Genomic DNA, 16,315 nt, shown 5'->3' on the forward strand with positions numbered 1-16,315 from the left:
TAATCAAACTTTGAACTGAAAACCTTTCAGGCCCAAGAGGAAACCACTGGGCAGGTTCCCACACCACTGGGAGGGGCTGGCTCTGGCGATGCCATGTGTGGTGCTAACCCACATGCGGAAAAGGAATTCAGGAGTGCAAGAATCACAGTAGCTATTGCCAGAGAGGACAGAATCACCAAACCATTCCAGTTGGAAGGGACGTCAGGAGGTCTCTAGTCCAGCCTCCTGCTCTACTCAAGATCAACACTGAATTCACACTAAGTTCCTCCGGGCTTTGTCCAACAGCATGCTGAAAGCCTCCAAGAACAGAGAGTCCAAAAGCTCTCTGGACCCCACTTCAAATACTTTGTTATCCTCATTGATGTTTCTCCCTTAAATCCAATTCTAGCTGCGCTTGTGTCAGCTTCTAACCGTTGCCTCTCATTCTCCTGCCCTGAATCTCTGTAAAGAGCCTGGTTCTTTCTTGGTGTAAACCTTGAGTTTGGAAGCTGCTAGGAGTCCCCCCAGAGCCTTTCCTTCTGCAGGCTGCACAAGGCCTGCTCCCTCAGCCTCTCCTCACAGGGCAAGTTCTCCAGCCCTGACCCCCTTGGGGGCCTGCCACTGAACTCACTCTGAGTGTTCAACATCATTCTTCTGCAGGAGGCCCCGAAATGGGGGCCATCTCTAGATGTGCTCTGATGAGTGCTGAGTAGAAGGGGATAACCACTTCCCTTGATCTCCTGACTGTACTACTGTTCATGTAACCCAGGATGCTGTGGCCTCCTTTGCTGCCAGGACACGCTGCTGGCTCTTGTTCAGCAGCTCCCTGGGTTGTTCTTGTGGCCTTCTTTGAAGATGGGCACAACATATTCCTTTTTCTGGTCATTGGCACCTCCCCTGATCTCCACAACCTTTGACGATTGTGAGTTGCTTTGCTGTGACAGCAGGCAGCTCTCTCAATGTCTGAGCATGCCACACATCCAATCCCACAGACTGTATTGGCTGAGTTCTTGCAAGTCATCCCTCTCTCAACCCTCAGGCACTGCAGGCTGGTTTTCTCATCTGCAGTCCTGACTCTAGGCACAACAGCCCAGGAGACCTTGTTGGTGCAGCCTGAAGCCAAGAAGGCACTGAGCTCCTCAGACCTGTCTACACCTGCTCTTGCTACATTCCCTGCCCCATGCAGCACTGAGCCCCCACTTTCCTTCTTTACTCTTTTACTGTTACTGAAGCAGTAGCAGCTCTTCTTTGTGCTCGTGATGTCCCCTGCGAGTGTGTATGCTAGGGGAGCTTTGACTTCCCTACTTCGCTGGACAACACTGTATTTCTGAATTCCTCCTTTTCAGCCTCTCCTTTCTTCCCCTTCCCTTATGCTGCGTTCCTGCACCGGAGCTCAGGCATGAGTTCCCTGTTTAGCCAAGACAGGGTCTGGAGATGCCTACAAATTTGACAAGCTGTCAGTATGGAGCACTCATGTGCTTTGTGGGTGCTCTTCTTAAGGACCTGCTGGCTTTCCTTAGCTCCTCTGCCCTTCAGGGCTGCCTCCCTTTGTCTGTCCCATGGAGGAGCTCCATGCGTCTGAGTGTTGCCTTCACACAAAGGGCATCCCCCCTCCTCATCTCCCCTTCCAGGGTCTCCTGAAGGACTTGTACCCTACCATCGCAGCACTCAAGTCAAGGGACTGATCCCACCACATCTCAGTTATGGCAATCCTGTCTGTGCCCCAGGCTGCTTTTGTTTGCATCTATTTTGGCTTCATCACCTCAGCTGTCACACCAGCTGAAGATCTGTCACAGCAAAACCTGTTACCAAGGACCTGGCAAATGCAGAGGATTTGATTCTGAGTAGTGACAGGCTGGCATAGAGAGCTGGTGGCAATGTAATGGTGAAACGAGGTTCCCACTAAAAGAACAAAGCCTGCAGTGGCCAAGGCCAGGGAGAAAGAGAGCTGGACCATGCAGGAACAGAAGGAGAGGGGTTTGCTGCCTGAGCTGACCCTGCAGCACCTTGGGGCCTGTGACAGAGGTGAACTGATCTCCAGAAGGGACAAGGTGCCCCTGAGAAAGTCCTTGGGCCTGGAGAGTCAGCAATGCAGCCACTTTGTGGACATCATTAACACAGTCCCCGTTCATTTGGGGTGAGAAGAGGTTCAGAGGAATAAGAGCTAGAAGGATTTAAGAGTGCAGGGACATGAGTAGAGACCTTGGTGTGATGTGCTTCCCATTTATGAAGCACACTTGGCTCTAGATGGGATGGACTTTGCCTGAAGGCCGTGGTGGGATTCTGGTGTTTGGGTAGAGGCAGGAAACCTGAAATGCCCTGGAGCACTTGCCCAGCAACCACTCCAAAAGGGCATGGTGTTCCTGTAGGTCCCATGCGGTATCTGCTAGAAACGTGTGATTGTGCTAGAAACCCCAGGAATGTGACATATCCCTGCCAGCCTATTTCTGTCATTAAAAGAAGTGTCTGCACTGAATTACATCAGCCATTTACAGTGTAGGGATCTGCTTGTGCCTCAGCTTCATGAGTGGAGCTCTAGCAGTATTAGGCATCTCGTGTCATTTCAGATGACCAAGGAAATTCCGTACATGGCCCCCAGCTGAGGCTCTAGAAGGACGTGGGTCTCACACTTGCTCCATCAGGGCAAGCAAACACATGCTTTGCACCACCTCGGTCTCTTCAAATGTCACCAGGTTTTTGTGTGCCAACAACTGACTCCCACCCTCCATCTCTATTGGTTACAGTGGGAGCTTAGATAAGGAGCTTGCACGTGGACGTCTATGTTGTTCTCACTACAGGTTGAGAAAGGGGAATCCCACCCCCTGTGTGTTTGTGGAGTTCATGGGAGAGAGCTGAATCCCACTCCATCCCAGGGACTTCTACACAGGCATGAGAGGCCCAGATGGACTCACCTGAATCAATAGCTGAACCAATACCTGAACCATGGGAAAATGAACTCTCTTCTTGTCCCTGTCTAGGTGTGCTGTGTAGTCAAGAGATGGGAACAGGGTCTTCCAGAGTGGGACGTTTCCATGTGTCCTAGATGACCATCGTCTGATGCAACAAATAGTCATGCTGAAATCAGTGTCTCTGCATGGTTTAGAGAGGGACTCTAGGTCATTATTGTCATCTACTTTAGTGACCGTGTCCCAGGAGGAGGAAGCACAAGGGACAGAGAAATTCACTCCTTCTGCTGGCCTCTGCTCTCGAGCGGGGCCAGGCTTCTGGGACAGAGGGAGCTCATGGCAACCTGGCAGCACTGCTGAGAGACAGCTGTACGCAGGAGCAGCTCCCCTGTCAAGAGCAGCAGGGCTGTGGGCACTGCCTGCTCTTGCTGACAGAAGACAAGAGAGAAGTGAAAGGCAGTGTGGAGTGGGAGGACAGCTGAGTGCACCTGGTGGGAGAAATCTTCACAGCTCTTGACACAGTAAGTCTCTGGCTGCAGGGCAACACTGCTTCCTGGAGAGGTCTTCTAAACCCATTCCATCCTATGACTGATAGGTTCAGTGACCTCTGGCAGGACAGGTTCATTCTCCTGCCAAGACGGTGCTGTGTGTGTCAGGGGTGCTCACAGCTCTAGCTCACGCACAGGACATATGCGAAGGGTCTTTTAGGAGGCAGGTGAAAAAAAGGCTAAGAGAAAGGGAAGGAGCTCTCCCACTAGAAAAAGATACTTACTACTAATAAAACTAGAAAGAATAGGTCCTAATTTTGGCAGGGAGATAAAAGGAAAGAGGTTTTTTTGTTGTTGTTTTTGTTTGGCAAGGAATTTGGACTGCCAAACCTTCCCTCTCAGAGATCACTAGGTCTGTGAGAAAGCTCAGCAAACCCCTTCAACCCCACCTCAGCCTACAGACAGCACCAGCATCACCTTTATGGCCTTGTCAGGGTTTTTCTGACCTGCTCCTCAGGACCTTTGAGCACAGCAATGCCTCTGCCCAGCGCCCTGTCCCGGTAGGTTTCTGTCGGGCAGAACTGAGCATGCAGATGGTGAGATGGGGTCTGTGAGCACCGTCAGGGGAAAGACATTGGGGTAGAGAAGGAGCTGCCAGCAGGGGGAGCTCCAGGCAGCGAGATGGGCAGGGAATGAGCGGGAACTGCAAAGAGAATTGCTGTGGGAGGAAGGATTTGGGCAAGTGATGGTCAGTCCCTCTGATACAGACACCTTCCTCTGAGTCAGTCCCCTGTGTCTCTGCTCCCACCCAGCAGATCCTCTGCCCTGACAGCCATGGAGTGCAGGCCATGAGCCACCTCTTCTTCAGCCAGACCTGCGGCAGAGGAGACGGGCATCTCTCCTGCCACAGGCCTATTTCATGCTGCCTGACAAAGGGGCTGAGAGCAACTGCCCAGCAATGTTGCCATCTGCGAGGCAGCATGCCCAGCTGGGGAAGGTGAAGGCTTTCCCGAGTGCCCATCTGCCTCTGTCTCCTTTCCCCCCCTTTGCAGCAGCAGCATCATGTTGCTCCTTCTTTGCCCTCCTGTCCTTGCTGCCCTTGTTCTTCTGTTGGGCTCCCTGGGGTTGGGGAGTTTCAGCTGCAGTTCAGACACCTGCCCTGTGAATTGTGGAAGAGAGGGGTCTGCTTTGGAGTGAGGCATCCCCAGCCCCCTTCTCACCTGTGCAGCTGCAGGAAATGCAATCTGTGGGATTGGGAAATGAGCTGACTCTCCCTGAAGGAGAGCCCAGCTTCTGTCCTAGCAGTCCTTTCAACCATTTCCCTGTCATATCCTGCCAGGCTTTGATTTGCCCTCCAGAAGGGCACCGCTGCCTCATAGCATATCTGTGATGTCCGAGAGACCAATGAAGAAGCTGCAGAGATGCAAAGAGTATGGAAATGGTGGTGGGACGCTGTATAGGGGCAGCTGAAAAGAGCCCTGTGTGTCCTTGGCTAGAAGGAGAGAGTGGAGACCTCCCTCTGGTGCTCTGAGAAAGGGAGAGAAGGTGCTCTGCACCTTGAAACTGGACCCATCTGCTCTCAGCAGGGGCTTGTTTCTTTGTAAGGCAACAGATGAGTGTGATCATCCTCCTGCTCAAGGAGGTGCAAGCAAATGACAGCTGGGAACAAGGCTGATAGACAGACCAGCTGTGCTCACTCTGCATGAAATGAGAGTGAATCATTTTTTCTCAGGACTCACAGTGGGAATGCTGAGAATTTCTGCCTTTGAGGAACATTCCCCAGGTGTGACAGGGGCATCTCAAAGAAAATAAGCATTATTAAAACATCCCTAACACTCTGTTCCTCAACCCTCCTTCTTTAGAACTGCTGGTGAAGATGCTGAAAAGCCCTTCCACATGACGAGTGGATTTCACCTGACAGAAATTCTGTATGTCAGAGCTGGTCACCCCCATTCCCATGTGTCCCACTACTGTACAGCAGGAATGTCTCCTCTGGAGCCCATGGGCAGAGACCGCTGCTCCTCACAGCGCACTCAGGCAGTGCAAAGTGGAGCTGAAGGAAGGGAGCTGCACACAGATCCTCTTAGTAAAGGGAGAGGCAGTGTAGGGGTTGTATGAGAACCGGAAGATGTGGGTGTTTTTTTACTTGAAAAGTCTCTCCTAACTTCTTAATGTCTTTTCTTCTTTGGACAGTCCCACATGCTTGGAGGGAGGAAAAGGTCCAACAGCAGCTCCTTCAATGAATTCTTCCTCCTACCTGTTGCAGACACGCAGGAGCTGCAGCTCTTGCACTTCTCGCTGTTTCTGAGCATCTACCTGGCTGCCCTCCTGGGCAATGGCCTCATCATCACAGCCATAGCCTGCGACCACCGCCTCCACACCCCCATGTACTTCTTCCTCCTCAACCTCTCCCTCCTCGACCTTGGCACCATCTCCACCACTGTCCCCAAATCCATGGCCAATTCCCTGAGCAGCACCAGGGCCATTTCCTACTGGGGATGTGCTGCACAGGTTTTTCATTTTTACTTTCTCTTAGCAACTGAGTATTCTGTTCTCACTGTCATGGCCTATGACCGCTATGTGGCCATCTGCAGACCCCTGCACTATGGGACCATCATGAGCAGCAGAGCTTGTGTCAAAATGGCAGCAGCTGCCTGGGTCAGTGGTTTTCTCGATGCTCTCCTGCACACTGCTAACACATTTTCCATACCACTGTGCCAAGGCAATGTTGTGGAGCAGTTCTTCTGTGAAATCCCCCAGATCCTCAAGCTCTCCTGCTCAGACACCTACCTCAGGGAACTTGGGGCGCTTGTGGTTAGTATTTGTTTAGTCTTTGGGTGTTTTGTTTTCATTGTGCTGTCCTATGTGCAGATCTTCACAGTTGTGCTGAGGATCCCCTCTGAGCAGGGCCGGCACAAAGCCTTCTCCATGTGCCTCCCTCACTTGGCTGTGGTCTCCATGTTTATCAGCACTGTCATGTTTGCCTACCTGAAGCCCTCTTCCCTCTCCTCCCCACTTCTGGATCTGGTGGTGTCTGTTCTGTACGCAGTGGTGCCTCCAGCAGTGAACCCTCTCATCTACAGCATGAGGAACAAGGAGCTCAAAGATGCCCTGAGGAAAGTGATTTCATGGACATTATTCAGCAGTGATAAAATTGCCATTGCTCTCCACAGTTGAATCCCAACCTGGACTGAGCTTTGTTTGTTCACTTTATTATTGTTATTACTACTATTATTTGTTATCATTTTGCTACACAAGTGCTTGGCTTCATCCCAGTTTTAATGAGATTGCTCTGTGTCACCTAGTGCCCATATAAAATTGTGTCTAACGCTGGGTCAGAGCTGACTCCCTCACAGTCTCTTTGTCTTCAAGTAAGTTCTATGCAGTGCAGTGCCTGAAGGCTGGGCTCCTCTTCCAAAGCTGGTGTCAAGAATAAGACCAAAGAATTGCACCCCACAAGGGCCTGTTGTGCAGGGTTGTGCATGGGTTTAGAAGCAGAAAGCTCATAATCATGTTATGATCTCTTAGAGGCCAAGGCCTGGATTTAGGATTCACCCATCGGTGTGCAGTGACAGTGGAGATGTCAAATTGTCGCTGATGTACATACCCGGGGCTGTCCCACATGTTAAGGCACAGTGTCAGATGCCCATCCTTCTGGAGGGGAATCTGGAGGTACCAGGAGAGCACAGGGGATCTCCTGGGACAGCGTGTGCCTGGCGTGGGCACTGAGTGGAGTCTCACAAAGCGAGACATCCTCCAAGGTGGAGTCACCTAAAAGTAAAACGCTAAACCCCGGGATCCACAGGCAAAGGAGGACTCTGCAATCCCAGGAGAGGCCATGGAGACCCAGCTGGCAGGGGAAAGGGGGACTGGAGAGCAATTTATGTCGGTGTCAATGAAATACCCAGTGCTGGCTCTAGAGGTGTGCCTGGACACAACTAGTAGCTTTGGAAATGCTCCATAGTCCCTCCAAGCACCTTCCACATCTGCAGACCCCTGGAGGGATTGGAGGCCGTGATCCCCATTTGGTTGGATCTGCTTCCCACCCTCACCAGCATGGCCAGCGCAGTCACGCCGTGGCCCTGTGGCCCCACAGCCCACTCACTCTGCACAGCAGCAGCACCAGCTCGGGGCCCTGCAGGAGAACAGGGGAGGGGGTGTGGGAACAGCCAGTGAGATCAGAGGAGCGATTGGGAGACATCAGAAGGAAGTGGAAGTGGCCTTGAAAGTGTCTTGGAGAGAAGAATGCTGACATTTAATGCAAGACAATGGTCAGAGTGTGGGTGCACTAAAGGGAGCTCATGGTGCAGAGCCAGAAGTTGAACTTCTTCATTAACGACCCAGACCATGGGATGGAGAACAGTATCAGCACATTTGTGGAAAACGTGTAACTGGGGGAAGCCCCTGAGCAACCTCGTCTTTCCCTCTGCATTGAGCGGGGGGGCGGGACTAGATGGCATCCAGAGGTCTTGTCCACCCTAAGTGCTGTGATTCAATGAATCTTTTCCGGGAGAGCTCTGTAAAGAGAGAAGAGGCAGAGGAAGAAGACAGGACAGAGAGGCAGAAGAAAAGATGGAGAATAGGTCAGTTTAAATACAGTAGTGCTTCAGAAGAAAGTGTCTCCATTCAGACTGTTGGTAGGAAATGCATTGTGATGAGTAACTGTACATATATAGAGAGAGAGAGACATACACACACACACACACACACACACACACACACACACTATATATATATATATATATATATAAACAAACACACTCATGAAGAGAAAGGAACTACTGCATGCACAAGGCACTGCCAATAAAAAATAAAGAAAGAAAAACATTGAATGAAAGAATTGATACAATCTTTTTGAAGTTCTGTGCATGAAGATTTCTTTCAGTTATTGCATAGGGTTATTTTTTTGAGTAAGTTTCATCTCATGATGAAAATTTGACTTTCAGGCCTTTATTCATTTGTCACCCATAAAGGCTATTGCTGCCTGAGACGCCCTGGGATCGCTGTGTTCCCAGGTGGCGCTGGGAAATGTGACCCAGGACCTATGGGATCCTTTCTGGAGCATTAGCTGGTCACCAGGAGAAGTCTCTCAGGGAGACACCGTATTTCTCTCCCTTGCCCAGAAAGGGAAGTCCAGGCAGCTGGGTTAGACAGAGACCTCTGCACTGAAGGTGTCTGGCATCAGGTGAGATCAGTCTCATCCATGTAAAATGTGTAGGGGCTCCTTTAAGACATCACTGTAACATAGATTTGCTGAGATTTGTGCAAATCGGGCCATCCAAAATGAGTATTTCACTGAAGCTGGTTACTCTGTTTTCCACTATCTTTTGAGAGAACTCAATTTCTCTGTGTGTCACGCTCTGCGCAAGGAGGAATGGCATGGACAGCCCTCGGCAGGGAGTGTTTTGCAGGGTTCTGGGCTCCGTGTGAGGCACAACAATATCTTTTTTAATGGTGTGGACCTGATTATACAAGTAGCATTTAGAAAATGTCAATAAAAAAAATGCAACAGGAAGAAATTAAAGAAATGATCTAAAGCAATATTTTGGGTTTTTTTTTTTTAAACTTATCAGCTTTTAAAGTTCCTTGGTTTCTTATCATCCTTCTTGCTTTGTTTTTAGTATACTGGTCTTTTTCTTTTTCTTTTTTTTTTTTTGAAAAAGCAATGTTCAGAATTGGGGTGGGATGCAATCACAAGGTAACAGACATCTGGTGCTATTGTAGGTGCCCTGGTCCCCTCTGCCCAGCCTCCCTCTGCAGCTCCAAGGGGCTCCGGTCTCCTGCAGGTCCTCTGTGAGAGCTGCCAGACCCAGGCGGGTACCTCAGATACATCAGGGCCTCTCCAAGTGCCACTGGATGCTTGTGGTTAGACACCTGAGCTCTGCCTGAAAAGGTGAAGAACTGTTTTCAACATCTGAAATAAAAAATATGTGCCCCTCTTCCTCAGCTGAAATGATTGACTAATTTGAATAAAAATGTCAATGTTTTCCCATGATGACATAATGGAAATTTCCACAAAGGTTATTAGTCTCTGGAGAAGAGCTATTGATCTGCCCCTGAACTTGTGTCACCACTGCTCAGTCTATTGTGCAGTGTATAAAGTGCCAGTAATCTTTCGCATATTTGTACATGCCCTGATTAAATTCGTCATTTCTAAAGTCATCTTTGCAGCAGACTATCTGAACATATGCCCTTCCCTTCGCTTACCAGTTCCCCCCCCCCCCCCGCCGCCCTTTACCCTTCTTCTGCTCTTCTACTCTTATTCATTAAGACAGCTCTGTGCTCTCTAGTTGCGGCTTTGAGCTTCAGGGAGTCTAAAGCTTGCCTCATCTATCAGGAGTCTAATTGTCTCTTCAGACAACTCTTGAATTGTGTTTCTATCTATCCTTTCCTATCTCTCTGTCTAAAAGTTTTCTAGGAAGGCTATGCCTTGTGGAGAGTGGACTTTACTGGAGGCAGCCTGAACTTGAAATACTGTTAAGGAGTGTATTTTCTTTTTCACAGAATCACAGAATCGCTGAGGTTGGAAGGGACCTCTGGAGATCATCTAGTCCAACCCCCCTGCTCAAGCAGGGTCACTTAGAGCACCTTGCACAGGATCGCGTCCAGGTGTGTTTTGAATAGCTCCAGAGAAGGAGACTCCACAACCTCTCTGGGCAACCTGTTCCAGTGCTCTGTCACCCTCACAGTGAAAAAGTTTTTCCTCATGTTCAGGTGGAACTGCCTGTGTTTCATTTTGTGCCCGTTGCCTCGCGTCCTGTCACTGGGCACCACTGAAAAGAGTCTGGTCCCATCCTCTCGACACCCTCCCTTCAGATACTTGTACACGTTGAGAAGATCTCCTCTCAGCCTTCTCTTCTCCAGGCTAAACAGGCCCAGCTCTCTCAGTCTTTCCTCATAGGAGAGATGCTCCCGTCCCATCATCATCATCTTTGTAGCCCTTCGCTGGACTTGCTCCAGTAGTGCCACATCCCTCTTGTACTGGGGAGCCCAGAACTGAACGCAGTACTCCAGATGTGGCCTCACCAGGGCTGAGGAGAGGCGCAGGATCACCTCCCTCGACCTGCTGGCAACACTCTTCCTGATGCACCCCAGGATACCATTGGCCTTCTTGGCCACAAGGGCACATTGCTGCCTCAGGCTTAACTTGGTGTCCACCAGCACTCCCAGGTCCTTCTCCGCAGAGCTGCTTTCCAGCAGGTCAACCCCCAACCTGTACTGGTGCATGGGGTTATTCGTCCCTAGGTGCAGGACCCTGCACTTGCCTTTGTTGAACTTCAGGAGGTTCCTCTCCGCCCACCTCTCCAGCCTCTCCAGGTCTCTCTGAATGGCAGCACAGCCCTCTGGCGTATCAGCCACTCCTCCCAGTTTTGTATCATCGGCAAACTTGCTGGGGGTGCACTCTGTCCCTTCATGCAGGTCATTGATGAAGAAGTTGAACAAGACTTGACCCAGGACTGACCCCTTGGGGACACCGCTAGCTACAAGCCTCCAACTAGACTCTGTGCCACTGATCACAACTCTCTGAGCTCTGCCATTCAGCCAGTTCTCAATCCACCTCACTGTCCACTCATCTAGCCCACACTTCCTGAGCTTGTCTGTAGGGATGTTATGGGAGACAGTGTTGAAAGCCTTGCTGAGTTTTTATTGAAGTGCATCATGTTTTAGTTTTGTTTGATCCCAATTAAGAAAAACCCTTCTGTGTCTATTTGCAGCTAGTTCTCGAAGGAAAGCAGGTGGGAATTCGTGCACAGGAGCTGTAACATGCTGCTACAGACTCGAGTGGAAAAAGGTCCGATTTTAACAAGAGTGATGTAGGTCCCCAGTAGCTGATGAGCAAAATGGCAGGGTTGGTACAATGGGGAGGAAGGATGATCATTCATGCCTCCTATAAAAAATACTGCCTTTCTTAGACATCAAGATTCATTAGGAGACCCTCTGAATCAATATGAATTAGAGAATGTGCCTCTCTCTTATTCTGGAAGTTGAAAACTAAAACATAAAAGGCAGAAATCCTTTCTTTTTTTTAGGGGCTCATTGAAATCTTCTTCTTTTAAATACACTCCCAAGACCCCTCCAGTTAGCCACACAAGAACTGAAGAACTGAAAAAAGCCATGTGGAGTGACATTGGCTTCTTAGGGCTTTTTGCATTTTAATAGCCCCTCGGGTGTATTTGGTGCTGAGTCCATGAACCTCAGATACTGAGAACAGGCTGAACAAACCTCTCAAGAAGATGAATTCAGAAGCAAACCCCAAAGCTACTTGGAGCATTAAGGGGTCCCCCTGAGGGCCATTACTCACAAAGCCTCCCCAGGGGCTGATGAGAGCAGAAAGTTGTAGGCCCTGATTGCAGGTAGGCAAAGGAAATGTGCAGGTGGCTCTGATGCCAAGTCACCCTTGATGTGTTTCATCATACAACATGGCCAGGCAGTGACACCCAGCCCCTGGGTAGGGTGATCCCTTGCCTCACACTTTGCTCAGGCCTCTTTGTGGGGGCAGTGAGAGGGTGGGGGTGTGCAACACTGAGTTAGGGACAACAAGATGGCACCTCCCAGACCCCCCTCCTGGAGGCAGAAGGAGGAAACAAGGCCCTGGTGCTGCAAGGAAATGGTGTCTTCTGGTAGGCCTAAGTGACAGATACAGCAGACCTAGCCAAGGGGACAAAAACCTCATTTCTGCTGGAAACTTTCAGCCTTGGCAGTGCCCCTGGCCATCTGCACCCCAGGCTGTCCTACACTCTCCCATGCCTGCGCCTGTTCCACTGCAGCCTGTAGACACCCAGCATGCTTCCCCACCTTGCTATCACCCAGGGATCCGCCCACCTTTACTGATGGCTCTCCACCCTCCCGTGCTTTTCCTTGAAACACAAAGCCAGGGGCTCACCACAGACTCCCTCTGGCTGACCTGTTGCACCAAGGCACCACCCTTCAAAGGACATTTCTTCTTCCAATGTCCATTCTGAACCTCTCAAGCTGAAGTTTGTGGCTCTTTCCTCATGTTTTTTCCCCCTACCAAGAAAAGCACCAGCATCTCTGACACCACCCTTCAAGCACTCACAGGCTGCTCCTGTACTGCGCTTAGCCTCCACTTCACCAGGATAATGTAGCCCACGTCCCTCAGCCTCCCTCTACAGGTCATGTGCTGCAGGCAACAAGCACCATCTTGGCAGACCTCCTCTGGACCCTCTCCACGTCCTCCCCGTTCCTCCAACACTGGGCATCCCACACTGGCACACATGATTCCAGATGTGGCCACACCAGTGCTGAGTCAACGGGGGATAGTAACTGTCCTTGTCTGGGTGGCCAGACGCTTCCTAATGCAGCCCCGTATGCAGCTGGCCTCATCTGTGGTGAGCACGCACCACAGGCTCATATGGCATCCCTCCTAATGTCCAGGCCCTTCTCCTCAGGGTCACTCCCCCAAGGCAGCACCTACCACTTCCCCTTGCACAACTCCAGACAGCTTCTGTTGGCCTCATCTCCAAGCTTCTCCAGCTCCCTCTCCACTCAAGCTCCTTTCTGTCAGCTCTGAATGTGTGCGTGCAGATGCCTCATGCCATCTTGCCAGGCCTCTCACAGCATAACAGCATGATGAAGTGCAGGACACTACAGATAATAAAAGGGGGTAGTATTTTAAAGGAAGTGCTGGCAATGGTGGAAATGAGCATGGCAACCATCTCGGAGAAGCCAAAGGAAGGTACAAAGGCAGCAAAAGCAGGGTCAATGGGGACAGGGTAAAGAGAGGTGGTCTGACTGCATGGGAGGAGATCAGGGTGGTAAAGGAGAAGAGCTTGTAAGGTGGAAAAGAGGGGAAAATGCAATAAAAGGTGAAGCAAATGAAAACCCAGGGCTATGTGGGGGTACCTGCGAAGCAGCCCTGAATCTGAACTCCTCTGACCAGAGCAGGACAAGACAGTAAGCGGAATGTTTTCTCCAAGGTCAGCAGGAGAAGACCCGTGGTGGAAAGAAATGCCAAATGCTTCAGGCTGGAAGGGACCTCAGGTTGTCTCTAGCCCAACCTCCTTCTCACAGCAGGCTCAGCTACCAGCTCCAACCAGCTTGCTGAGGCCTTCAGTCATTTTGGTCTTGAAATCCTCTGAGGATGGAGATGGCACAAACCCTCTGGGCAACCTGCCCTGGGGCTTCACTGTTTGCATGGGTAAAACGTTGGCCCTTATCCCCAGCCTGAACCTCTCTTCTTTCAGCTCATGCCCACTGGGCCTCATCCTCCCATGGTGCACAACGGTGAAGAGCCTGGCTCCATCTTCTTGATGACCTCCTGGTAGGGATGGGCAGGCTGTTATTAGGTCTGCCCAAAAGCCTCCTCTTCTCCACACTGAACCAGTCCAGCTCCCTCAGCCTCCCACAGGGACAAGGCTGACCTTACAAAAGTGTGCCTAGGATGTTGAAGGCCCTCCCAATCCTTCTGGATTTTACTGGATCTGCAAAAGACCTTAGGCCTGTTAGAGTGCAATCACCCTCATGCCATGACTTTCTGCATGCATCACACTCATTGGAAGTCGTGTTGTAGTGAAGTGGTGTTGTAGACGGTGAGGAGGGCTCATTATGGACAAGCAGTCCTTCATCATTAAACCTTGAACTGAAAACCTTTCAGGCCCAAGAGGCAACCTCACACCACTAGAAGGGGCTGGCTCTGGGGATGTCATGTGTGGTGCTAACCCACATGCAGAAAAGGAATTCCGGAGTGCAAGAATCGCAGTACCTGTCACCAGAGATGCCAGAATCACCTATCCATTTCAGTTGGAAGGGACGTTGGGAGGTCTGACCTCCTGCTCACATCAGGATCAATGCTGAAGCCACACCAAGTTCCTTTGGGTTTTGTCCAACAGCGTCCTGAAAGCCTCCAAGAACAGAGAGTCCAAAACCTCTTCAAATGCTTCATTATCCTCATTGATTTTTCTCCCTGCTATCCAATTTTAGCTTTTAACTATTTCCGCTTATTCTCCTGCCATGAGTCCCTGTAAAATCCTGGTTCACTATGGGTGGCAACCTTGAGTTGGGAAGCTGCTCCGAGTCACTCCAAAAGCTGTTCCTGCTCCAGGCTGAACAAACTCGTTCCCTCAGACTCTCCTCACAGGACAAGTGCTCCAGCCCCCAATCACCTTGGGGGCCTGCAACTGAAATCACTCAGTGATCAGTAGTGCTCTTCTACAGGGCCCCCAAATGGATGCAGCATCGAGATGTGCTCTAATGAGGCAGAATAGAGGGGGATAATCACTTCCCTCCATCTCCTGGCTTTGTTCTGGTTCATGCAGGCCAGGATGCTGTGGCCTCCGTGGCTGCCAAGGAACGCTGCTGACTCACAGTCAGCTCCCTGCCCACAAAGTCTCCCAGGTGCTTTTCCACTGAGCTGCTGCCCAGCCAGGGACTCCCCAGCCTGTATCACTTCAGGGTGTTGGTCTATGCGAGGTGCAGGAGCTGGCATTTGTCCTGCTTGAATTTCACAAAGATCCCGATAGACCATTCCTCCTCCCTGCTGAGGTCCCTCCGAATGACACCCCTCAAGCATGTGACTGCTCTGCCTGATGAGGTGTCATCTCAAATGTGATGAGAGTTGCCTCCTCCAGGTCACTGATGAACCTGTTAGACAGGTCAGGTGGCAGTAGAGACCCCTGCATACTCCACTTGTCAGCAGCTTCCAGGGAAAGAACGACCCCTTCCTAAAAACCCTCTGAGCTCGATCATCCAGCCAGCCTGTTTGCCTTCTGGTTGTCTACCCAGCCTATCACAACACCTTTCTTGTATACAAGAATATTGTGGGAGACAGTGTCAAACACCTTGCTTAAAATCATGGTAAGGGACCTCCACTACACTCCGCTCCTCCACAAGGCAGGTCTTTTATCACAGAAGGCAATCAGGTCGGTCAGGAACGATTTCCCTTCACTTAATCTATGTGGACTGTTCTGAGTCACCTTCTTCTCCTCCATGTGCCCAGAAAGGTGATCCAAGATGAATCGCTCCATGACACACTTTTCACTCAAGTGAGGCAGAATGGCCTGCAGCTCCCCGCGTTGTCCTTGTGGCCTTTTTGGCAGATGGCCACAACATCTTCCTTTTTCTCGTCATTGGCACCTCCCCCGATCTCCACAACCTTTCAAAGAAGAGCCTTGTTGTGATAGTGGTCAGCCCTCTCAATGTCCTGACACCCTCCAGAAACCTCCTGCACTGCTTGCACTCTGCTGTGACAGGGGCATGAAATTCCCTGCATAAGAAGCAGGCCCTGTGATCCACAAGCTTCCTCACGTTGATTCAAGGAGATGCATCCACCTCTTCAGTCTGAGTGGTCTGAAGCTCATGCTCACCCACAAGCACTCACCCAGCCCCTGCTCCATCCCAGGCAAGACCACCATACGTCTGAGTTGCCCCTTCACACTAAGGGCATCCTCCCACCTCATCTTCCACAACAATCTCTCCTGAAGAGCTTGTAGCCTGCCATCACAGCCCTCCAGTGGTGTGAGCGATTCCAACACATTTCCGTTATTCCAGCCATCTGGCAGCACTGTGAAAGCTTGTGCATCTCCACCTGCTCCTGCCTGTGCCCCAGGCTGAAGACATTTGCGTATATTTGGGCTGCAGAGCCGCAGCTATGGCACAGCTCCATCTGCTTCCCTCCCTCAGCAGAAATATCATGGTAGTGCTCTCCGGTACCCACCTGTCCATGCTGCCCTTGTCCTTGCCCTTGGACTCTCTGGGCAGGGGGGTTTCTGATGTAGTTCAGACACTCACCTGTGGGTCCTGCCATGCAGATGTGTCCTTGACACTGAGGTGCCCAAGCCCCCCTCTAACGTGTGGGGCTCTGGGCAATGCAGTGTTGGGGGCTGGGAATGAGGCAACTCTCTCTTCAGGACACCCCATCTTAGGACATTCCACTGTTTCCTTGGGGTGTCCAGCTGGGCTGCACTCTGCCCTCCAGAAGGCCAC

General features: G+C 50.9%; 1 protein-coding gene across 1 annotated transcript; it reads left to right on the forward strand.

Moving 5' to 3' along the window:
* Positions 1–5,914: 5,914 nt before the first annotated feature.
* Positions 5,915–6,487, forward strand: LOC136994145 (olfactory receptor 14A16-like; the record flags this gene model as incomplete). The annotated part of the gene is made up of 1 exon (XM_067310390.1): positions 5,915–6,487. A coding segment is annotated over one exon (573 nt), but the record flags the coding sequence as incomplete, so codon positions are not given.
* Positions 6,488–16,315: the final 9,828 nt, after the last annotated feature.

The sequence above is a fragment of the Apteryx mantelli genome, chromosome 24 (assembly GCF_036417845.1).
Source record: "Apteryx mantelli isolate bAptMan1 chromosome 24, bAptMan1.hap1, whole genome shotgun sequence".
NCBI classification, from domain to species: Eukaryota; Metazoa; Chordata; class Aves; order Apterygiformes; family Apterygidae; genus Apteryx; species Apteryx mantelli.